At 45.7% G+C, this 24123-nt stretch overlaps 1 protein-coding gene across 1 annotated transcript in view; it reads right to left on the bottom strand.

Moving 5' to 3' along the window:
* The window catches only part of hectd1 (HECT domain containing 1), a 40390-nt gene extending 25178 nt beyond the window's left edge, over positions 1–15212 (bottom strand). The window contains 7 exon segments of the mRNA XM_053335950.1: positions 228–498; positions 1836–2120; positions 2748–2975; positions 6544–6778; positions 7921–8070; positions 8829–9004; positions 15017–15212. Coding sequence (XP_053191925.1) covers positions 228–498; positions 1836–2120; positions 2748–2975; positions 6544–6778; positions 7921–8060 — 1159 coding nt within the window. The 5' untranslated portion in view covers positions 8061–8070; positions 8829–9004; positions 15017–15212.
* Between the last annotated feature and the right edge of the window lie 8911 nt (positions 15213–24123).

Below are 24123 nucleotides of genomic sequence, written 5' to 3'. Positions count from 1 at the left end.
CCATAATCACCCAGCCTTATAAAACATATATATTAAACTTGAATGAAGAGGATTAATAATATATAAAACACTGCCTAAATAACATAAAACAAACTATCTACTTTAGTTACAGACATTATCTATTAAATCAGAGAGAGAGAGAGAGAGAGACAGAGACAGAGACAGAGAGAGAGAGAGAGAGAGAGAGAGAGAGAGAGAGAGAGAGAGAGAGAGAGAGAGACTCTGACCTCCGGTGTCGATGGCGTCGATCAGAGCGTCCGTGTCTTTGCTGCGGATACAGTCGATGAGCTGTCGGTGGGATCTCTCTCCGGAGCTGTCCAGGCGTCGCAGGCCGGGGATCCGACCCGTCGAGCCGGCCGTGGATTTGGGGAGAGCCTTGCGTCCCTCGAACAGGAGCACCAGCAGCAGGTCCACCAGCCGCATGGTGTCCAGCACGCAGCGCTCGTCTCCTCCCAGAGCAGACTCCATGGAGTCAGGCAGCGCAGAGCGAAGCAGGTCCTGAACAACAGAGGGAAGAAATAAAGTCATTTAACCCTTAAAATCATTTAACCCTTAAATAAACTCATTTAACCCTTAAATAAAGTCATTTAGCCCTTAAATAAAGTCATTTAACCCTTAAATAAAGTCATTTAACCCTTAAATAAAGTCATTTAGCCCTTAAATAAAGTCATTTAACCCTTAAATAAAGTCATTTAACCCTTAAATTACATCATTTAACCCTTAAATTAAATCATTTAACCCTTAAATAAAATCATTTAACCCTTAAATAAAGTCATTTAGCCCTTAAATAAAGTCATTTAGCCCTTAAATAAAGTCATTTAACCCTTAAATTAAACCATTTAACCCTTAAATAAAGTCATTTAGCCCTTAAATAAAGTCATTTAGCCCTTAAATAAAGTCATTTAACCCTTAAATAAAGTCATTTAGCCCTTAAATAAAGTCATTTAACCCTTAAATTAAACCATTTAACCCTTAAATTAAAGCTGCTCAATTAATCAAACTCTGATCCTGATTACGATTTAAGGGGCCAAACGACTTCAAAACTAATAAAATCGGGGGAAACGATTTTTAACCCTCCTGTTGTCCTCGAGTCAAGGGAAGGAAGGGAGGAAGATGGAAGGAAAGGAGGAAGGTAGGGAGGGAGGAAGAAGGAAGGGAGGGTGGGAGGGAGGGAGGGAGGTAGGAGGGTGGAAAGAAGGAAGGATGGAGGAAAGAAGGAAGTAAAGGAAGGAAGGAAGGACTGAGGAAGGACGGAAGGAAGGTAGAATGAAGGACGGAGGAAAGAATGAGGGAGGGAGGAAAGGAAGGAGGGAAGGAAAGAAGGAGGGAGGAATGAAGGAAGGAAGGACGGAGAAAAGAATGAGGGAGGGAGGGAAGGAAGGAAAGGAAGGAAGAACAGAGGAAAGAAAGGAGGAAGGAAGGAAGGAAGAACGGAGGAAAGAATGAGGGAGGGAGGAAAGGAAGGAATGAAGGAAGGAAGAAAGGGGGATGGAGGAAGGAAAGAGAGAAGGAAGGAAGGAACAGTCAAAACAGACGGGGTCAATTTGACCCGGGAGAACGACAGGAAGGTTAATAATAATAATGAGAAGTGCTCAATAACAAAGGTTTTATTTTGAAAAGCTCAGACAGGAAGCCACCGTTAGTTTGACAGAAGCTGAAACACACAGTGAAATGTTTCAGAGTTTCCAGCGTGCGTCAGACGATGCCGAGTTTACGGACTGATCATTAAAAACCAGGAAGTGATGTGTGAGCTATCGTCATGGTAACCAGCTCAGCTCTAACAACGCTCTGAGCATGAACAGCAAGGGTTAATAAATAATGAGGAGTGGACCTACGTGAGTGACGAGAGGCGAGCCGCGGCAGAGCGTGGACAGCAGGCTGACGATGGTCGACACCTGGTTGCTCAGTTTGGAGTCGGGGGCCGAGGGGACGGAGGCGCCCGTGGAGGTCCGGCCGGGCTTACAGGAAGAGGCGGGGCCAGACACCGTGCCGCCGGCGGCCGCCATGCGGGACAGCAGCTCCTCCGTCAGGCCGTGTTTGGCCAGAGGGGCGGGGTCGACGCCGCGGCGCGTGAACCTGTCGGCCAATGAGGCGAAGCAGCGCAGAGCTCCGTCTGATACCTGCAGGAAGTAAAGATGATAATTATTACATCTCTTTTTTCTTTTCCTGGCTCCGTCTGACACCTGCAGGAAGTAAAGATGATGACAATTAGATCTCTTTTTTCCTTTTCCTGGCTCCGTCTGATACCTGCAGGAAGTAAAGATGATGACAATTAGATCTCTTTTTTCCTTTTCCTGGCTCCGTCTGATACCTGCAGGAAGTAAAGATAATGATTATTAAATCTCTTTTTTCATTTTCCTGGCTCCGTCTGATACCTGCAGGAAGTAAAGATGATAATTATTAGATCTCTTTTTTCCTTTTCCTGGCTCCGTCTGATACCTGCAGGAAGTAAAGATGATCATTATTAGATCTCTTCTTTCTTTTCCTGGCTCCGTCTGATACCTGCAGGAAGTAAAGATGATAATTATTAGACCTCTTTTTTCTTTTCCTGGCTCCGTCTGATACCTACAGGAAGTAAAGATGATAATTATTAGATCTCTTTTCCTGGCTCCGTCTGACACCTACAGGAAGTAAAGATGATAATTATTAGACCTCTTTTTTCTTTTCCTGGCTCCATCTGATACCTGCAGGAAGTTAAGATGATAATTATTAGACCCCCCCCCCCCTCCCCCTCCCCTCGCTGGTACCTGGTGGTCTTCGTGTTTGAGGAGGCTGGACAGAGACTCCACGCAGGTCTCCAGAGACGAGTCCTGCGGCTCCATCTTGCTGCAGAGGCGGGAAACGACGGCCATGGCCGAGTGCAGCGTGTCTTTGTGTACCAGGTGTCCGCTGTCTCTGATGAAGCTCAGCACGCAGTTCAGACCGCCGGCCTCGAACACGGCGCCAGACTCCCGAGTGCAGATCAGCTCCAGCACCTGCAGAGAGAGACAGGAAACCCCCCCAGAGTTAAAAACACAACGTAGGGGGAGGGGGCGGGGCTTCTGATGGAGATGGGATCTGTAGTTTTATAGTAGAAGTGGAAGTAGTAGTAGTACTCTGCTTTAGGTTGACTATAATTGTGTCAGATATCACTTAATATGATTAACTCAGACTGAATTTAACCCTTTATTGGGCAAATAATTATATTTGGTAACTTCTGTAAATATCCCAAAATATCCTTCCTTCCTTCCTTCCGTCCTTCCTTTCCTTCCTCCCTGCCTTCTTTCTTCCCTTCCTCTTTTCCTTTCTCCCTCCCTCGTTCCTTATTTCCTCCGTCCTTCCTTCCTTCCATCTGTCCTTCCTCCCTCCCTCCTTCTTTCCTCCCTCCATCCCTCTCTCCTTTTCTCTTTCTTCCCTCCCCCCACCTTCCTTCCTTCCTTCTTTCCTCCGTCCTTCCTTCCTTTCTTCTTTCCTCCTCCATCCCTCCCTCCTTCCTTCCTTCTTTCCTCCGTCCTTCCTTCCTTTCTTCTTTCCTCCTCCATCCCTCCCTCCTTCCTTCCTTCTTTCCTCCGTCCGTCCTTCCTTTCCTTCCTCTCTCTTTCCTTCCTTTCTTCCTTCCTTCCTTCCTTTCAATGAGTGCCCTATAAAGGGTTAAGCTTCACATCTATTTTGAAATGACTGAGTGGACACCCAAATTAAAAATGGTGAACCTTTCCTTTATCCTCACCTGACAGTTTATGACTCAGTGATAATAAATGTTAAGATGATGAATCCATAAATCAGTTAAACTAGATTTAAAAGCAGCATCAGGTTTGTTAAAATGTACATTTAGTATTTTTGTTGGTTTTATATCATTTAAATGACATTTGCACCATTTTTTACCAAAAGTCAGACTGAATGCTCCTGAACATGTCAAATGGTGTAACCACAAAAGAATGATAGATATTAAATATGTGATCAGCTACAGTGTGTTTAAGTGGACTTATACTAATAATGACTTCATTTAAAACATGTAAATGTTTCCTGGTCTCCATGGTAACCAGATGAAATGTAATATTTAGAACAATAGTATTCCATTAGCTTTATTTAATATAAAAGTTATAATGTAAGATCATGCCACACTAGTTGATATGGTGTTAGGTAGGAAGGAAGGAAGGAAGGAAGGAAGGAAGGAAGGAAGGAAGGAAGGAAGGAAGGTGTTTTATTGACTATTTACTGTTTTTAAGCAACGTTCAATTATTTGGTACAAAGTTTTTATGGTTACACCACTTAGACATTTTTACCATAATCCTCTAATATATTCTCTCTAAATGGATTAAAAGCAGAAATTTGATGCTGGGTCCACAAAAAAAGAATGTGTGAAGTTATTCATACGTTTATTTTCATATTTTAACCCTTTAAATTTAAACTAAACCTCATGGAGACGATAAAAACATCATGGACCCTGATGTTTAAATATCAGCAGCTCAGATCAGAGTCCTGAATAAAGAAGTCAACTGTCTGTGAGGAGTATTAATAAACGTCTGAGAGCACATGGAGATCTGCTGCCTGTGTGACGCTCTGCTGCAACACACACACACACACACACACACACACACACACACACACACACACACACACAGCCGGCTGAGTGCTGATCATCTGTAGTCATTCTAACTTTTTACAGCCAAATCCTCCCTCCTCCCTCCTCCACCACCTCCTCCTCCTCCTCCTCCACCAGCCCTCCACTCCTCTCCTCATCCTCCTCCCTCTCTCTCCTGTCTCTCCTCCCTCTCTCTCCTGTCTCTCCTCCCTCTCTCTCCTGTCTCTCCCCCTCTCCCCCCTCTCTCTCCCCCTCTCTCCCCCTCTCTCCTCCCTCTCCCCTGTCTCTCCTCCCTCTCTCCCCCCCTCTCTCCCCCCTCTCCTCCCTCTCTCTCCCCCCTCTCCTCCCTCTCTCTCCCCCCTCTCCTCCCTCTCTCTCCCCCCTCTCCTCCCTCTCTCTCCTGTCTCTCCTCCCTCTTGTCCCTTCCTCCTCTCCAACTCCTCTCTCCTCCACACACTGCTCTGCCAGGTCTCTACCTGTCCTGTTGTTATCCTCCACCACCACCAGCCCTCCCTCTCCTCTCTCTCCTCCCTCTCTCTCCTGTCTCTTGTCCCTTCCTCCTCTCCTCTCTCTTCCACACACTGCTCTGCCAGATCTCTACCTGTCCTGTTGTTATCCTCCTCTCCTCATCCTCCTCCCTCCCTCTTGCCTCCTCCTCTCTCCTCCTCTTCACACACTGCTACGCCAGGTCTCTGCTGGTCCTGTTACTGACCTCCACCACCACCAGACCAGCCTTCCCCTCCCTCCCACTCCTCTCCCTCTCCTCCTCTCCTCCTCACCTCCACACACTGCCCTGCCAGGTCTCGACCTGTCCTGTTGTTGACCTCCACCACCACCAGCCCTCCCTCTCCTCCCTGTCTCCTGCCTCTCATCCCTCTCCTCCCTCTCTCCTCCCTCTCTCCTGTCTCTCCTCCCTCTCTCTCCTGTCTCTCCTCCCTCCTCCTCCACCAGCCCTCCACTCCTCTCCTCATCCTCCTCCCTCCCTCCCTCTCCTGTCTCTCCTCCCTCTCTCTCCCCCCTCTCCTGTCTCTCCTCCCTCTCTCTCCTGTCTCTCCTCCCTCTTACTCCTGTCTCTCCTCCCTCTCTCTCCTGTCTCTTGTCCCTTCCTCCTCTCCTCTCCTCTCTCCTCCACACACTGCTCTGCCAGGTCTCTGCTGGTCCTATTGTTATCCTCCACCACCACCAGCAGCCCTCCACTCCTCTCCTCATCCTCCTCCCTCCCTCTTGCCTCCTCCTCTCTCCTCCTCTTCACACACTGCTATGCCAGGTCTCTGCTGGTCCTGTTACTGACCTCCACCTCCACCACTACCACCACCACCACCACCAGCCCTCCCACTATCCCCCCCCCCCTCTCTCTCCTCCTCACCTTCACACACTGCTCTGCCAGGTCTCTGCTGGTCCTGTTGTTGACCTCCACCTCCTTCTCCCCCTCGCCTATCCACCACCAGCCCTCCCCTCCCTCCTTCTCTCCTCATCCCTGTCCTCCTCCTCACCTTCACACACTGCTCTGCCAGGTCCTGTTGTTGAGCTCCACCATCAGCCCTCCTACTCCTCCCTCTCTCCTCCTCCTCCTCCTCCTGCTCCTCACACTGCTCTGCCAGGTCCTGTTGTTGAGCTCCACCACCACCAGCCCTCCCCTCCCTCCCACTCCCTCCCTCTATCCTCCTCCTCCCACTCCTCACCTTCACACACTGCTCTGCCAGGTCTCTGCTGGTCCTGTTGTTGAGCTCCACCACCAGTCCTCCTCCTCCTCCTCCCACCACCCTCTATCCTCCTCTTCCTCCTCCCCCCTACCTCTCCTCCTCCTCACCTTCACACACTGCTCTGCCAGGTCTCTGCTGGTCCTGTTGTTGAGCTCCATCACCACCAGCCCTCCCTTCCCTCCCTCCCTCCCTCCTCCTCTTCCTCCTCCTCCTCCCCCGACCCCCCTCTACCCCCTTCCTCCCCCGGCCCCCCTCTATCCTCCTCCTCCCACTCCTCACCTTCACACACTGCTCTGCCAGGTCTCTGCTGGTCCTGTTGTTGAGCTCCACCACCACCAGCCGGTTGCAGAGGGCTTTGATGGCTCCGTCCACTCCTACGATCCTGCGTGTGCACTCAGCAGAGACGTCCAGGTAGTAGGTGATGGCTCGAGCCGTGACCTCCAGCACGTTGTCCGGAGCGCTCTCGTCCAAAAAGATCTTACAGAGCGCCGGGAGGAACGTCCGAGGAGGACACCTGAGGAGGAGGAAGAGAGGAGGGTCACTGTGAAGCCCTCTGACCTTTGACCTCCTGATTAACGGCTGTGAGTCATGATAACTTATTTTATTGGAAGATATTTTCTCCCAGAAATAACAAATAATTTATAATCTGTTAGTTTAAGATTATTTTCTGCCGTAACTGCTGTTACCATGGCAACACTGGTTCAAAAATCACTCTCTCTTTCTCTCCCTGTTTCTCTTTCTCTCAGTTTTTCTTTCTCTCTCCCTCTGTTTCTCTTTCTCTCCCTCTGTCTCTCTCCCTCTGTTTCTCTTTCTCTCTCCCTCTGTTTCTCTTTCTCTCTCTCCCCATTTCTCTTTCTCTCCTTCTCTCTCCCTGTTTCTCTTTCTCTCTCTCCCTGTTTCTCTTTCTCTCTCTCCCTGTTTCTCTCTCTCTCTCTCCCTGTTTCTCTTTCTCTCCTTCTCTCCCTGTTTCTCTTTCTCTCTCCTTCTCTCCCTGTTTCTCTTTCTCTCTCTTTCTCTTTCTCTCTCCCTCTCTCCCCGTTTCTCTTTCTCTCTCTCCCTGTTTCTCTTTATCTCTCCCTGTTTCTCTTTCTCTCTCCTTCTCTCCCTGTTTCTCTTTCTCTCTCCCTGTTTCTCTTTCTCTCTCCCTCTCTCCCTGTTTCTCTTTCTCTCTCCCTCTCTCCCTGTTTCTCTTTCTCTCTCTCCCTGTTTCTCTTTCTCTCTCCTTCTCTCCCTGTTTCTCTTTCTCTCTCTCCCTGTTTCTCTTTCTCTCTCCCTGTTTCTCTTTCTCTCTCCCTCTCTCCCTGTTTCTCTTTCTCTCTCCCTGTTTCTCTTTCTCTCTCCCTCTCTCCCTGTTTCTCTCTCTCTCTCCCTGTTTCTCTCTTTCTCTCTCCCTGTTTCTCTTTCTCTCTCTCCCTGTTTCTCTTTCTTTCTCCCTCTCTCCCTGTTTCTCTCTCCCTCTCTCCCTGTTTCTCTTTCTCTCTCTCCCTCTGTTTGTCTCTCACTCTCTCTCACACACACACATACACACACACACTGTCCCTCCCTCCTCTCTCCACTAACACAAACAGGTAGATATATATATGTATATGTGTGTGTGTGTGTGTGTGTGTGTGTGTGTGTGAGATAAGGAAGTCTCCGTCCTGTCAGTGAACTCACGTCTCGAAGCAGCGGTCGACGTTGTCAGACATGAGCAGCAGCATGCAGAGCTGCTCCAGAGCGATGAGCTGCATGTCGCGCTCGTCGCCCTGACCCATCTGCAGCCACTCCAGCAGGGTGTCCGGGTCCACGTCCGCCATGATGGCTAGCCTGGAGGGACAAAAAGCATCACATTTTAGCCTGAAGGGACAAAAAGCATCACATTTTAGCCTGAAGGGACAAAAAGCATCACATTTTAGCCTGAAGGGACAAAAAGCATCACATTTTAGCCTGAAGGGACAAAAAGCATCACATTATATACACACTAATACTAATGATTCATTCAGGCAGCTATCAGACAGCAGAGCAGCTTCACTTTAATTCATAGTTTTAAATGATAATCTGACACATTTTCATCTGAACTACAAACCTAAAGCCTTTTATCCACAATTTGAAGGAAGGAAGGAAGGAAGGAAAGGAGGGAGGAAGGAAGGGAAGGAGGAAGGAAGGACAGAAAAAAGGAAGAAAGGGAGGAAGGAAGGAAGGAAGGAAGGAAGGAAGGACGGAAGTAAGAAAGGAAGGAAAGGAGAGAGGAAGGGAAGAAGGAAGGAAAGGAGGGAGGGAGGGAAGAAGGAAGGACAGGAGGGAGGGAGGGAAGAAGGAAGGAAAGGAGGGAGGGAGGAAGGAAGGAAGGAGGAAGAGAGGGAGGAAGAAAGGATGGATGGAAGGAAGGAAGGAAGGAAAGGAGGGAGGAAGGAATGGAGGAAGAATGATGGAAAGGAGGGAGGGAGGGAGGGAGAAGGAAGGAAGGAAGGAAGAAAGGAAGGAAGGAAAGGAGGGAGTAAGGAAAATAGCCTTCTTCTCCTCACACACACACACTCTCACTCACACACACACACACACACACACAGAGTCACCTGACCTCTCACCTGGCTCCCCGTTGGCTACCCGGTCTGGCTCAGCGCCCAATCACTGCTCACAGTTGTGTCGCTGTGTGGGACTCATCCAACCAACCGGACGGAGGGAGAGAGGAAAACACGGACGAGTCTGTCAGGAAGTGGTCGCTCGCTCTCAGAGAGGATTCTGGGACATGTAGTCTCTTCACCTGCAAGTAAAAAAAAACACAAACAACAAAACATTAAAATAAGTAAAATCATCGTCAGTAACGAGCCATCGATGCGAAATGAAAACATCCATCATCATCTTTTAGAAGCGCTTTTATTTTGAAAATCTTCAACCACATTTAACCCTCCTGTCGTCCTCCCGGGTCAAATTGACCCTGTCTCTTTTGACTGTTCCTTCCTTCCTTCCTCTTTCTTTAATTTTTCCTTCCTTCTTCCCCTCCTTCCATACTTCTTTCCTCACTTCCTTCCCCCTCCATCCTTCCTTACTCCTTTCCTTCCTCCCTCCCTCCCTCCCTCTCTCCTTCCCTCCTTCCTTCCTTCCACCCTCCTTCCTTCCTCCTTTCCTTCCTACCTTCCTTCCTTCCTCCTACCTTCCTTCTGTCCTTTCTCCCTCCCTCCCTCCTCCCTTCTTTCCGTCCTTCTTTCATCCATCCTTCCCTTCTGCCCTTGCCTCCTTTCTCCCTCCCTCCTTTCCCAGTCTACCCGCATTGGGAGCTAGACATTACAGATTATTAATCACAACAGACTAATAACTGTCTTAACCCTCCTGTTGTCCTCAACTCAAGGAAAGAAGGAAGGAAAGGAGGAAGGAAAGAAGGAAGGAAAGGAGGAAGGAAAGGAGGGAGGGAGGGAGGAAGGAAAGGAAAGGTTATAATGTGGATTTATTAGCCTGTGATGTTTCTTCTGAATCAGTAATGAGAGAAGCCGTTTCCGGGTGTGAGCGCTGATATTTCGTATTTTCCCAGCGTGTCTTGAAGGCATCAGCAGCAGCAGCAGCAGCTCGGCTCTAAGTTGATTAGGGTGTAATTAGCAGCGAGCCGTCTGACTGCGGCCGTCTGCTGGATCTGACCCGGCTGTGCTGAGACTGATCCTCTTATCAACAGATTAATCATCGCTGCTTGCCAGAGAGCCCCCCCCCCCCATGCCCCTATACCCCCCACCCCCCCCACCCCAAGGCCCGGGGAGTCACAGGGTTTGGCTTTCACCCCTCTCGCCCCTCTCGGTGTCCTGTGTCCACGTTTTAAGTCCAGATTGAGGTCAAAGAAAAAAAACACTTTTCATTTCCTCCTCAGAAGAGACGAGTCAGAGAGAGGAAGAGATAATGTTACTGATTATATATTATTAATTATAACTGTTACTCTTTTTTATATATTATTAATTAGGGCTGTCAAACGATTCATTTTTTTTTTAATCGAGATTAATCGCAGAGTTTCCATAGTTAATCGCGATTAATGAGGAAGGAAGGAAGGAAGGAAGGAACAGTCAAAAGAGAGACGGGGTCAATTTGACCCCGTTTGTTCTGACTGTTCCTCCTTTCCTTCTTTCCTTCTCCCTCCCTTCCTTCCTTCTCCCTTCCGACCTTCCCTCCTTCCTTCTTCCGACCTTCCCTCCTTCCTTCTCCCTCCCTTCCTTTCCTTCCTTCTTCTGACCTTCCATCTTTCCTTCCTCCCTCCTTTCCTTCTTTCTTCCTCCCTTCCATCATTCCATCTTTCCTTCCCCCTTCATCATTCCTTCCCTCCTTCCTTCATCCCTTCCATCCATCCTTCCGTCTTTCCTTCCTTCCTTCCTCCGTTCCTTCTTTCCTTCCTTCCTTCTTCCTCCCTTCTATCATTCCATCTTTCCTTCCTCCCTTCCATCATTCCTTCCTTCCTTCCTTCCTTCCTTGACTCGAGGACAACAGGAGGGTTAAACACTGTCTGATGTGATTATTGACTCATTTTCTGTTTAATTTAAAATCTTAATAAAGTGTTTTAGGGTTTTGAAGCTGCTGATTAAACTTAATTAACCAGTTTAAAAACTTCACTTTGATATTTAAAATGTTTTCCTTAAAATAGTCAGAGGAAGGAAATGTGAACGTCCATCTGCTGAGGAGGATCATGAGATTCAGCAGAAAGCTCCAGAACAGAGCTGCTTTGTCTCATCTGGACAAAAGTAGGACATTAAATTCATATTAAAGACACTGAGCTGAGTGTTTCCACGGCAACAAAAACACCGCCTGTTGTTTTCATGACTTGAAACTCAGAGACACTTTATTCTGTTTTTAAATCTCAGTGCTCAACTTTATCTGACAAAGTTTATTTATATTTATATTTATATTTATATTTATATTTAACCTGTGACTCCAGGTTTCATCATCTGTCCACAACAGAAAGAGCCGACTGATTTACCAGACTAATAAAACCCCCTAACCCTTAACCAGGACGGGTACAGACGGGGTTAAAGGACGGGTACAGACGGGGTTAAAGGACGGGTACAGACGGGGTTAAAGGACGGGTACAGACGGGGTTAAAGGACGGGTACAGACGGGGTCAAAGGACGGGTACAGACGGGGTCAAAGGACGGGTACAGACTGGGTCAAAGGACGGGGTTTAAGGACGGGTACAGACGAGGTTAAAGGACGGGTACAGACGGGGTTAAAGGACGGGTACAGACGGGGTCAAAGGACGGGTACAGACGGGGTCAAAGGACGGGTACAGACGGGGTTTAAGGACGGGTACAGACGGGGTCTAAGGACGGGTACAGACGGGGTCAAAGGACGGGCACAGACGGGGTTAAAGGACGGGTACAGACGGGGTTAAAGGACGGGTACAGACGGGGTTAAAGGACGGGTACAGACGGGGTTAAAGGACGGGTACAGACGGGGTTTAAGGATGGGGTTTAAGGATGGGGTCAAAGGACGGGTCAAAGGACGGGTACAGACGGGGTTAAAGGACGGGGTTTAAGGACGGCTACAGACGGGGTTAAAGGACGGGTACAGACAGGGTTTAAGGACGGGTACAGACGGGGTTAAAGGACGGGTACAGACGGGGTCTAAGGACGGGTACAGACGGGGTCTAAGGACGGGTACAGACGGGGTCTAAGGACGGGTACAGACGGGGTCAAAGGACGGGTACAGACGGGGTCAAAGGACGGGCACAGACGGGGTTAAAGGACGGGTACAGACGGGGTTAAAGGACGGGTACAGACGGGGTTAAAGGACGGGTACAGACGGGGTTAAAGGACGGGTCTAAGGACGGGTACAGACGGGGTCAAAGGACGGGTACAGACGGGGTCAAAGGACGGGCACAGACGGGGTTAAAGGACGGGTACAGACGGGGTTAAAGGACGGGTACAGACGGGGTTAAAGGACGGGTACAGACGGGGTTAAAGGACGGGTACAGACGGGGTTTAAGGATGGGGTTTAAGGATGGGGTCAAAGGACGGGTCAAAGGACGGGTACAGACGGGGTTAAAGGACGGGGTTTAAGGACGGCTACAGACGGGGTTAAAGGACGGGTACAGACGGGGTCTAAGGACGGGTACAGACGGGGTTAAAGGACAGCTACAGACGGGGTTTAAGGACGGGTACAGACAGGGTTTAGAGACGGGTATAGACGGGGTTAAAGGAAGGGGTTAAAGGACGGGTACAGACAGGGTTTAAGGACGGGTACAGACGGGGTCAAAGGACGGGTACAGACGGGGTCAAAGGACGGGTATAGACGGGGTCTAAGGACGGGTACAGACGGGGTTTAAGGACGGGTACAGACGGGGTTTAAGGACGGGTACAGACGGGGTCTAAGGACGGGTACAGACGGGGTTTAAGGACGGGTACAGACGGGGTTTAAGGACGGGTACAGACAGGTACAGACGGGGTTAAAGGACGGCTACAGACGGGGTTTAGAGACGGGTATAGACGGGGTTTAGAGACGGGTATAGACGGGGTTAAAGGAAGGGGTTAAAGGACGGGTACAGACAGGTACAGACGGGGTCAAAGGACGGGTACAGACGGGGTCAAAGGACGGGTACAGACGGGGTCAAAGGACGGGTACAGACGGGGTCAAAGGACGGGTACAGACGGGGTCTAAGGACGGGTACAGACGGGGTTTAAGGACGGGTACAGACGGGGTTTAAGGACGGGTACAGACAGGTACAGACGGGGTTAAAGGACGGCTACAGACGGGGTTTAGAGACGGGTATAGACGGGGTTAAAGGAAGGGGTTAAAGGACGGCTACAGACAGGGTTTAAAGACGGGTATAGACGGGGTTAAAGGACGGGTACAGACGGGGTTAAAGGACGGGGTTAAAGGACGGGTACAGACGAGGTTAAAGGACGGGCACAGACGGGGTTAAAGGACGGGTACAGACGGGGTCAAAGGACGGGTACAGACGGGGTTAAAGGACGGGTACAGACGGGGTTAAAGGACGGGTACAGACAGGGTTTAAGGACGGGGTTAAAGGACGGGTAAGGACGGGGTTAAAGGACGGGTACAGACGGGGTTAAAGGACGGGTACAGATGGGGTTAAAGGACGGGGTTAAAGGACGGGTACAGACGGGGTTTAAGGACGGGTACAGACGGGGTTTAAGGACGGGTACAGACGGGGTTAAAGGACGGGTACAGACGGGGTTAAAGGACGGGGTTAAAGGACAGGTACAGACGGGGTTTAGAGACGGGTACAGACGGGGTTAAAGGACGGGTACAGACGGGGTTAAAGGACGGGTACAGACGGGGTTTAAGGTAGTAGTGGAACGATAAGCTGATCTACATCGATTTAATGAGCAATGAGCCAATAGCGTCCATCAGACAACAATCATTAAAGACGCAATTTTATTTTGAAATTCCCCTGGCACGTCCGTCTCCATCCGTGATCGCACACCTCCAAACAAAACGCCAGCTGCGCCATGGCAACGGCGCCATGGCAACGGCCAGAAAAAAAGTCACTGAAATTATCACGAGCAGTTTTTTTCCACAAAAACTAAAAACGAGTGTAAAAGAGCGACAAGTTTGACGTCTAACCCTAACCCTAACCCCGGATTAAAGAGACAGTCTGTCATCAGATGCTTCACACACACATAAAACACTGACACGTGCTGCTGCTCGTCCACAGCTCGGTAAACACTGCACGTTTAAAAGAGAAGCAAAATCCTGCTTTAATGTATAAAATAAAAATAATGACTTAGATGTTCTTTCAGTTTTCTTTTATAGGATGTGAAACAATAGTGAGGTAGACGCTCACATCCAGCTCCCAATGCAGGTGGATCTCAGTCTACCTGCATTGGGAGCTGCAGCTTTTAACGATTTAGTTATTTGGTCCAGTTCCTGTTTTCAGACTTTAAATGCCTGGTTGAGCTCAGAAATAAAAAAGTAGTTTAGTGATTTGATATGAAAGGAAGTGATTGTGTTAAATCAGCTGTGATATCGTCTCATATCTATCGCTGCCTCATCAATCTAACCGAAATCATATCGTGACAGACTTTGTGATGTCGGCCAACATCGCATCGTTGTTCATTAAATCGATATAATATCGTATAGTGGAGAAACTAGTGATTTAGAGTCCTAGTATAAGGCCGAGTAAAGACGATGTTTCACGTCTCGATTACAGACGTTGTTTCACGTCCGAGTACCGACGTTGTTTCACGTCCGAGTACCGACGTTGTTTCACGTCCGAGTACCGACGTTGTTTCACGTCCGAGTACAGACGATGTTTCCCGAGTACAGACGATGTTTCCAGCTTTAGCATTAGCTCGAGCTGCTATCTATCTAACTGTTGTTGTCAGGCCGCTAAAACAAACCACAACAACACAAAAACACCATAAACACAAACACCCGTTTCCAACAGTATTATACAAAGTTATAATTATTATATAAACACATAAATTACTAATAAGCAGCGAGACCGATTAAAGCAGCTAACGTTTGCATGCTAACTAGCATTAGCACCACCACGCTAATATCATAATTTTATTAAAATAAGCATTTAAATTATAAACTTCAGCTTGAAACTTATAAAACAAACCGGTAATATTAATGTTAACATGGTTTGTGTTTTAGCTGTGGCGTTTAAATCCATTTAATGGTTAAACTATCAACGCGGCCTCCGACTCCTAACTGGATCCACGGGGCTCGAGTTCCGGGAGAGCCGGGAGGCCGCGCTCACACAGCGGGGGCGAGGCCGGCCTGGGCTCGGTGTTACCTGCGGTGAAGGAGGAGGAGGAGGGGGGGTAAAGCCACTCACCGTTTGTCTTCTTAGCTCAGAGACGGTCAGCGGAAGGTTTGAGTTATAATGTTCTGGTTGTTACAGCCGGGTGTGGAGCTGTGTGTGGAGCTCTGGAGGCTTCAGGGCGTTCCCATGTCTCCGGAGCCGCAGCAGAAGGTCAGAAAAGCGGACAGCCCGCAAACACTCCGCCGCTCTAATGGAGCTGAGCCTACTGCCTGGGACACCTTCAGGAGCCGCCTGCCAGCTCGGAAATACGAAACGCCACCCCCGCTCACAACTTAAAACTACAATAACAATCATTATAAACCCAAAGCTATTTACTGGTGGTCAAAATAATTTACTTTACATGACTAAAAACAACTACCCCTTTTATATTCCTTATTATAGTTATTATTATTGTTATCCTTTATTTTATATCAAAACAGCATTGACGAGGAGTCCTCATTTACAACGGACATTTAAAGCAACACGACAAAACACAAAACAATAAATAGGTAAAAGAAAACAAAATGTATTATTATTATTTTTTAAAGCCTTTATTTAACCGGGTTAGTCCCGTTGATATCACACTTTTACATGGGAGGCCTGGCCAAGACAGCAGCAATACAGTTACTATATAAAAATAAATAATAATTAATTTGTCAAATAAAAAACATTTCTATAAGGTCTTTAAAAAAACAGTCAAGGGTACAAAAGAAAGAAATCAAACTAAAATATTAGGAGGTAATAACAGAAGAAATTCACATTGACAACAGAAGAGTGGAACTAAACATAGAAACAACAATAAATAAATAAGAGAAAAAAAGGATAAAATAAATAAAATACTAAACACAGTAAACTGGATCTTTGTATATATATAAATGTGTTCCTGTGATGATGTCATACATTAACAATGATTATTAACCCAAAACTATTTACTGCTGATCACAATCATTTATTCTATATGTATAAAAATCACCTTTTAGTTTATTTATAGTCATATAAGAAAGTATACGAGGTTATTAATAAACTGTAAAACAATATTATCAGCATATAAATATAATATTACTTCAGTTCAGCTGTTTAATATATTTATTTTACTTTGAAATCTGATTAAAATCTATTCCTTCCTTCCTTCCTTCCTTCCTTCCTTCCTTCCTTCCTTCCTTCCTTCCTTCTTTCTTAAATTTTTCCTTCCTTCTTCCCCTCCTCCCCTCTTTCTTTGCTCCTTCCTCCTTACTCCTTTCTTTCCTTCCTTCCTTCCTTCCTTCCTTCCTCCCTCCTTACTCCTTCCTTCCTTCCTTCCTTCCTTCCTTCCTTCTTCCCCTCCTCCCCTCTTTCTTTGCTCCTTCCTCCTTCCTCCTTTCTTTCCTTCCTTCCTTCCTTCCTTCCTTCCTCCCTCCTTACTCCTTTCTTTCCTTCCTTCCTTCCTTCCTTCCTTCCTTCCTTCCTTCCTTCCTCCCTCCTTACTCCTGTTTTCCTTCCTTCCTTCCTTCCTCCCTCCTTACTCCTTTCTTTCCTTCCTTCCTTCCTTCCTCCCTCCTTACTCCTTTCTTTCCTTCCTTCCTTCCTTCCTTCCTCCCTTCCTCCCTCCCTCCTTACTCCTGTTTTCCTTCCTTCCTTCCTCCCTCCTTCCTTACTCCTTTCTTTCTTTCCTTCCTTCCTTCCTTCCTCCCTCCCTCCCCCCTCCTGCCTTACTCCTATCTTTCCTTCCTTCCTTCCTTCCTTTCTTCCTCCCTCCCTCCTTACTCCTTTCCTTCTCCCCCCCTCCTGCCTTACTCCTTTCTTTCCTTCCTTCCTCCCTCCTTACTCCTTTCTTTCCTTCCGTCCTCCCTCCCTCCTCACTCCTTTCTTTTCTCCTTCCTCCCTCCTTACTCCTTTCTTTCCTTCCTCCATTCCTTCTCTCCTAAATTCCTTCCTCTTTTGTCCTTACTCCTTTCTTTCATTCCTTCCTTCCTTCCTTCCTCGCTCCTTACTCCTTTCTTTCCTTCCTTCCTCCCTCCCTCCTTACTCCTTTCTTTCCTTCCTTCTTCCCTCCTTCCTCCTTTCTTTCCTTCCTTCTGTCCTTCCTCCATTCCTTCTCTCCTAAATTCCTTCCTCTTTTGTTCTTACTCCTTTCCTTCCTTCCTCCCTCCTTCCTCCTTTCCTTCCTTCCTCTCCTTCCTCCTTCCTCCTTCCTCCTTTCCTTCCTTCCTTTCCTTCCTTGACTTGAGGACAACAGGAGGGTTAACAGAGACGATGATTGAATCAGCTTCTCTAATAGTTGGATTAATCAACATCTTTAAATTTGAAGGATTTATTTTGTCCTTCCTGTCGTGTAGAAACTTAACCCTTTATGGACACTCATTGAAAGGAAGGGAGGAAGGAAAGGAAGGAAGGACGGAGGAAAGAAGGAAGGAAGGAAGGTAGGGGGGAGGAAAGAAAGAGAGAAGGAGGGAGGGAGGAAGGGAAGAAAGAAGGAAGGAAGGAAGAAGAAAGGGGGATGGAGGAAGGAAAGAAGGAAGGGAGGAGAGAAGGAGGGAGGGAGGAAGGACAGATGGAAGTAAGGAAAGGAAGGAAGGAAGGAAGGACGGAGGAAATAAGGAACGAGGGAGGGAGAAAGGAAAAGAGGAAGGGAAGAAAGAAGGCAGGGAGGAAGGAAGGAAGCAAGGAAAGAAGGAAGGAAGGAAGGAAGGATATTTTGGGATATTTACAGGTTCCAGCGATCGTACACAGCAAATGTGCCAGTGTTATTTTTTTGGTGTTGGTGTAAATTAACAGGGGTTACCATTAATTTTACTCAGAATTGATCAAAATTAACTCCCCCAAGAGTCAGCTCCTGATAGTGTTAGAGTTGATATCCGTCGTTCTGAGAATCACTCTGAATTTACACTCTGGCTCGTTCAATTGGCCACACCCACCATTTGAATCGCTTGCCTTGGCAGTGACTGGCACACACACCCTCACTAGTGGCACACACGGAGTCAGCACTCAGACTGCAGTCATACTTGCTTCGTCCAAATCTCTTCTTTCTACGGTAAGTTAAGTTTCGGTCGATAAAATTGTCGCTTTTGGATTGATATTAGCGTTTTTTGTGGTTGATTTTGGCTGCTAGCTAGCTAGCCAACTTCGCTAGCTAGCTAACGTTAGCTTAGCTCGCTAGCACTGGCCAACATGCTGCCTGGACCAGGGTTTATCTAACATTAGTTTCTCAAATTATTAAAAGTGTCTATAAAGGAAAGGCTTTTTGAGTAATAGGAATTTATCGAAAAGATACACACGATACAAATATAGTATGACAACATTACCCATGTGCATGGCACATTGTAAATAGGCCTACATTGTGTTTGGTAGTGTTGGGTTAAATGTAATTGTGTAGTAATACAGTGTTAGTGTTTTTTTTAACATTTTCATCTTCCTTCATCACCGTCAGTGTCATGTTGGCTGCCATGTGCGTGGTAGTCCGGTAATTGTACAGTGTTCAAATTACCCGCCCACTCCACCCCAGGCGGGAAACACTGAGTGTAAATGTAAGAAATTACGAATAATAAGTTATGCCATTCTTGTCTTTGAAGCAACATGCTGGTTCCTGTAGAGTATAAAGGAGTCAGCAAATGGGTCAGGGTACCACAGGTGGAGGAAGAGTACAATTACTCCCAGTTTTTGCAAGCAGGTAACTGTTAGGCTAATTTGACTGTCATGTTTATTTGTGCATTTAGGGTTTTCCAATGTTTTTCCTAGAGACTACAGATGAAAATTAGCTTTCCTGCTAACTCCGGTGTATAGTTCATCAGCTCTGTTCATTAATGCATGTTTGTCCCTCCCAAATCTTGCTTATCTACAGTATCTTATGTTTTAGTGCTGGCAAAATTCAATTTGCCAGGTTCTGCTTCCTTGGGCCTGAAGGATTCCTCTAACGTGGAAGTGGATTCGGACATATTCGATGAGCTCTTGAAATCATCTGGGGTGTCATTCAAGGCCGAAGAATGTGATGGTAAGGGATTGGGGGCTTATATTTTTAATTTTTGTTTTCTACAAAAGGTAAATTGAGCTGTAACTTGTTTCCTCTCATGGTCAATTGCGTCATTTACTATGCAAAGCTGTGTGTTTTCTTAGGTAGCAATGCTGAGGAGTTCACAGAGGGCTCATCTTTATCAGACTGGTCACCATCACCATCACGTGCATCCCAAGGGTCATCATCAGGTTCTGACTCAACGCTGATACTGGAGTCTACCAAAGCTAGGAAAAGACAACTGGTTGAAGGACCCTTGGATAGCAACGTTGCAAGAGATGTAAGTTAACCACCTGATATTGACCCTGATGTTAATTAGACCGATGTCAAACCTTACATTAAAATTTCACAATATTAGTACTGCAGCTTCAGTAGGTATCGGACTGAAAACCCAGAGCTCCGTTATGTTAGCTAATTCTCATTTATCATGCACCCCTTAACCAACTGTTACATCAGCTCGGGGTACAGGCTGAAGTATCTACTGTACCTGCAGTGTGAATGTTATGCTATTGTCATTTCAGAATGTTAGAGACGCTCTGTTTTCAAAGCCTGGTGGAAAAGAAATATTCAAAGAATACGAGAAAACAAGCTCCATCAGTGATGTTGCAAGAAGAAAGATGGTAAACATTCTTGTGGCAGATATGGTGGAGAGCCATGGGTAAGTGAATGCACTTGCAATAACAGGTTGTAGTTGTTTTTTTGTTTTGTTTTTTACCTCTAAAAGTCGCTGCCAATTATGTCTTCACCCACACCCATGTGCACATCAAGGTTATTATAGTTTTAAATTTTTCATTAGTTTTTATTTTTATTTAGCTATTCAATTTGCTTTTTTGTTTCAGTTCAGTTTTCGTTCGTTCAACAAGTGATGAAGCAGTTTTAGTTTAGTTTTTATTTTGAGGAATTGACTCAGTCTTAGTTTTAGTTTTTCAGGTTTTAGGAGAAAGCCTCTGTGAGACCTCTGAAAATTAACTTTTTCCCTTTTAGTTGCATCCCATAATGTTCCCATCACGTTTCCATTCACTCTTATTTACCTGTGGGTCATACTCTAAGTTGTACCACATTGAGCTGTGGCGTTTTCTTCCAGCAACTTTAGCATCTCTAACTACAACTAAGCTGATGTTATCTGATATTCACTTTAGTTTTAGTTTTTTTATTATTATTATTGTAGTTTTTATTTAGTTCTTATTTTTGAAAAAAAAGTCATTTTTATTATTTTCTATTAACTAATTTTGGAGAAATTATCTTTTTTTTTCAGGAGGGTCCCTCCGGTGAATGTGCGGATCCTCTACGCACTTGGGATTACAACACTGTTCCCTAAATTGAAGGACCCTGATTCCAAGAATGGCTATGTGAGTATAAACAGTAATGCATCCCCATACATTCTGTGTTGTAAACTGTTTTTGTCTGTATATAACATCTATTGCAAGTCTGCCAGTCCTGGGTGAGGGATCCCTCCTCCGTTGCTCACCCTGAGGTTTCTCCATTTTTTCCCTGTTCAAGGGTTTTCCTGGAGTTTTTTCTCAGTTGATGTGAGTTGATGTGTTTTTCTTTATCAACAGGAACATTTCTATGATCACCAGAGTGGTTCCGGCTACCTAGCGTGGAGGCTGAAAACAGTTCAGCGGAACTCTGCTCAAGACAGCAAGAAATCCAAGACCACTTTTCAAGAGGGCCCCAAGACTCCACGCAGTATCCGTTCAGATGAGAAGCAGTTGACCGGTGATGAATGCAAGGAAGCCATATCGGTGATGAAACACTCAAGTGATACGACCCTTGTCAAAAATAAGATGAAGGCAACATTCCAGCACAGGCAAAAGGTGGTTCAAGACCCGGGTACTGCCTCTACTGTCCTGGATCTCTTTCCCAGATTCTTGGATACACCTGGCTTGGTAAACATAAAATTAATTGCTGATGACTTTGTGATTAGCTTGACTGTTTATTAACTGACACCCATAGCGCCATTACAATGGTGTTCTCATTCTCACACACACAAACGTTTTCTGTTTAAGATCGACCAAGACTTCATAATGATCTTTGGTGAGGAGGTGTCTGGTAAATTCCTTTCCAAGTGGCCAACATTTTTCAAACCAAGAGTCATCGCAGATTGCTGCAAGAATCTATCCTCGAGTCCGCATGTGGATGAGCTACTTCTGTCTGCACAACAGGAGTCTGATCTGATGATGGTGGTAAGTGTTAATTGAATAGTGGACACAGTAGATTGCACATGCCTTTAGTGTACACAACAAAAGAGGACATTGTTGTATTCTTTCATGTTTTTGGCCCCTTTACTACAAATCACATACTGTACCTCACTGCTAAACATATTAAGAAAACTTTACTATAACTGATGCTGTAATGCTTATAAGGAAATAAAAGACATTTTATAGTGTCACTTCTAATTCTGCAGTGTGGCATTCTGAAGAGTGGGACCCTGAGATGGCCGCCATCCTTCTGCTGCTTCACCTCTTGCCTCCAACAGTTAAAGGCAAGAAGGGCGGCAAGATGAGTGCATCGGAGGCTGCTAGACGCCTGATCAAGTTCATGAAGGTATTTTCTTAGGACTGTACATCACTGATGCAATGTTTTTAGGAGCTAATATGACAGGGTAATTGGGGGGGTGCAGTTAAATTGTTTTTAAAAATCATCCATCCATTCATCACACAAAAATAAATTAATGTTGTGTACATTCATAGATCCATCCCTGAATTAATTACTTGTGTACATCTATCAAATATTAATTCATCAAGTTGTGTATTGCACACATCCATTCATACAGTCGCACATGAATTAAAATGACTTGAGTAAAAACATTAACTCTATCTATCTCTCTCTCTCTCAGGTGGGGTCAAGCATGGAGACCTTCCTTAAAGAAACTGGCCCCAAACAGCCCTTTCTCCTCGGTGTCGGAGAAAGAAGCAACAGCATCCAGGATTTCTACATCATCCTGGACCATAAGGCCATTCCCTGCAGGGTGCAGACCCCAGTTGCTGCCTTTGATGAGCTCTTCAAGGCGCATTATGCTTTTGCCGTGTCGTATGATGACGCGCTGTCCAGCTTCTTCATCTTCATCCAAACCACCGTGTATGGCATCGATGTCGGCAAAGTGAAAGAGAGTCCTCGGGTAAAAGAAATCAGAGCAAGGCTTCTTCACTGTGAGGTTTGAAGGCCGATACATTTTGACCAGAAATGTACACATGTTACATTTGCAAGGTACACCACACCAGTTGTTCAATGTTATTTAGACATTTGAAGTTTGAGCATGGATTGTATCCTGGAAGGTCTCTGCGCTTGAACTGTGGAGAGCCTGGTTGTTCATTTGTTTTTTGTACATTTTCTGGTTACCAACGTCACCTATCTCGAGCACTTAAAGACTATCTTGATCCAGATCCCGTCAGCAGTTTTGAATCTGAGCCTGTAGCTGGACCTTCCACACCAGTGAATGTGGATCTTCCTGTGAGGGTCACTACACATGTTCCAGTTGAAAAGAAGAATATACTGGACATGTGCAGCTCTGTTATTGCTCAGGTTCAAGCCTCAGGTGTTCCAGAGAGTACTATGCAGTGTCTAGTTGGCTCAATGGAGGAACTGGTTAATGACATCCATGCTCACACAAAGGAAGCTGTTGTTAATTGTTTGTCTTCTGATGCATCTAAAGAAACTTTGGAGAGAGTTGAGAGTTGTTTTGATCAACTAGAAAACCCATTTTCTTCTCTTAACACAGAATCTAAAAGGATGAGGCATTTTGAAAAGAAATGGAATATAGTAGAACCTGTAGAGCATGTTCTGGGTGTCCGTTTTGATGTAAGAAGAGATAGAATAACAGGCACGTATAGGCAAGTTCCAGTCAATGATAAGTTCATGTACGTACCTATCCGGGGGTCACTCTCATCTATGTTTAGTAACACTGAACTCTGTAACAGTTTCCAAGAAGTAAAACCACACCAGGAGGGATTTTACAGAGATATATGTGATGGGTCCTACTTTAAAAATCATTGTTTATTTTCTCAACAAGAACCTGCTCTTCAGATCCAGCTCTACTATGACGATTTTGAAACTGCCAATCCATTGGGCTCAAAAAAGGGAGTGCACAAACTTGGATGTGTTTATTTTGTTTTGAGAAATTTATCACCAAAGCTCAATTCTGTGTTAATGAATATCCATCTTGTTGCTCTCTTTCACTCAGAGGATCTTAAGAAATATGGGTTTGAGCCAATTCTGAAGCCACTTATTGATGATCTCAAGATTTTGGAGACTGAAGGAATACAGTTGCCCTTTTCAGCTACACCTGTGAAGGGTTCAGTCATTCAGGTTACAGGAGACAATTTAGCTCTACATGCACTATTTGGTTTTGTTGAATCATTCAGTGCGACGTACTGCTGTAGGTTATGTCTAACTGATAAAAGTCAATATCAGTCAGTTTTCAGTGAAGATCATCCAGGTTTAACTCTACGTTCAAAAGACCTTCATGTTGAACATGTTCGTGTCATCCAGGAAAATCCTGCTTTGAAATCAACATTTGGTGTCAAACGAGACTGTCCACTCAATTCACTCCAGTTTTTCCATTCGTCAAACAATTACGCTGTAGACATAATGCATGACCTGCTAGAAGGAGTGGTGCAATATGAGTTAAAGCTGGTGTTTCAGTATTTGATCACAAATTCAATATCCCTGAGTTCATTGTCTGAAAGAATTGTTAGCTTTAATTATGGATACACACAGAGAAAGAACAGGCCTGGTGGTCTTAAGCTGGATGACAACAGCAAAGATCTTGGACTTAATGCAATCCAGTCTTGGTGCCTCCTACGCAATGCCCCGCTGACATTTGGAGATTTAGTTAAAAGAGAGGATACCTTTTGGCAATTGTTACTCCTTTTAATTCAAATTGTAAACATTGTGTTTTCACCAACTGTAACTCATGGTATGACTTGTTATTTGAAACATTTAATTTTTGAACATCACAGACTTTTTAAATCCATCTTCCCAGAGCACAATCTCCTTCCAAAACATCACCATATGATCCACTACCCAAGCTGTATTAGAAGAATTGGACCACTCATACACATTTGGTGCATGCGATTTGAAGGAAAACATAATTTCTTCAAGAAATCTGTTAAAAACTTCAAAAATATTGCTAAGACTCTGGTTAAGAAACACC

This window comes from Scomber japonicus, chromosome 16 (assembly GCF_027409825.1).
Source record: "Scomber japonicus isolate fScoJap1 chromosome 16, fScoJap1.pri, whole genome shotgun sequence".
NCBI lineage: Eukaryota > Metazoa > Chordata > Actinopteri > Scombriformes > Scombridae > Scomber > Scomber japonicus.
The sequence above is the reverse complement of the archived record's forward strand: the minus strand, read 5'-3'. Positions and strand labels throughout refer to the sequence as shown.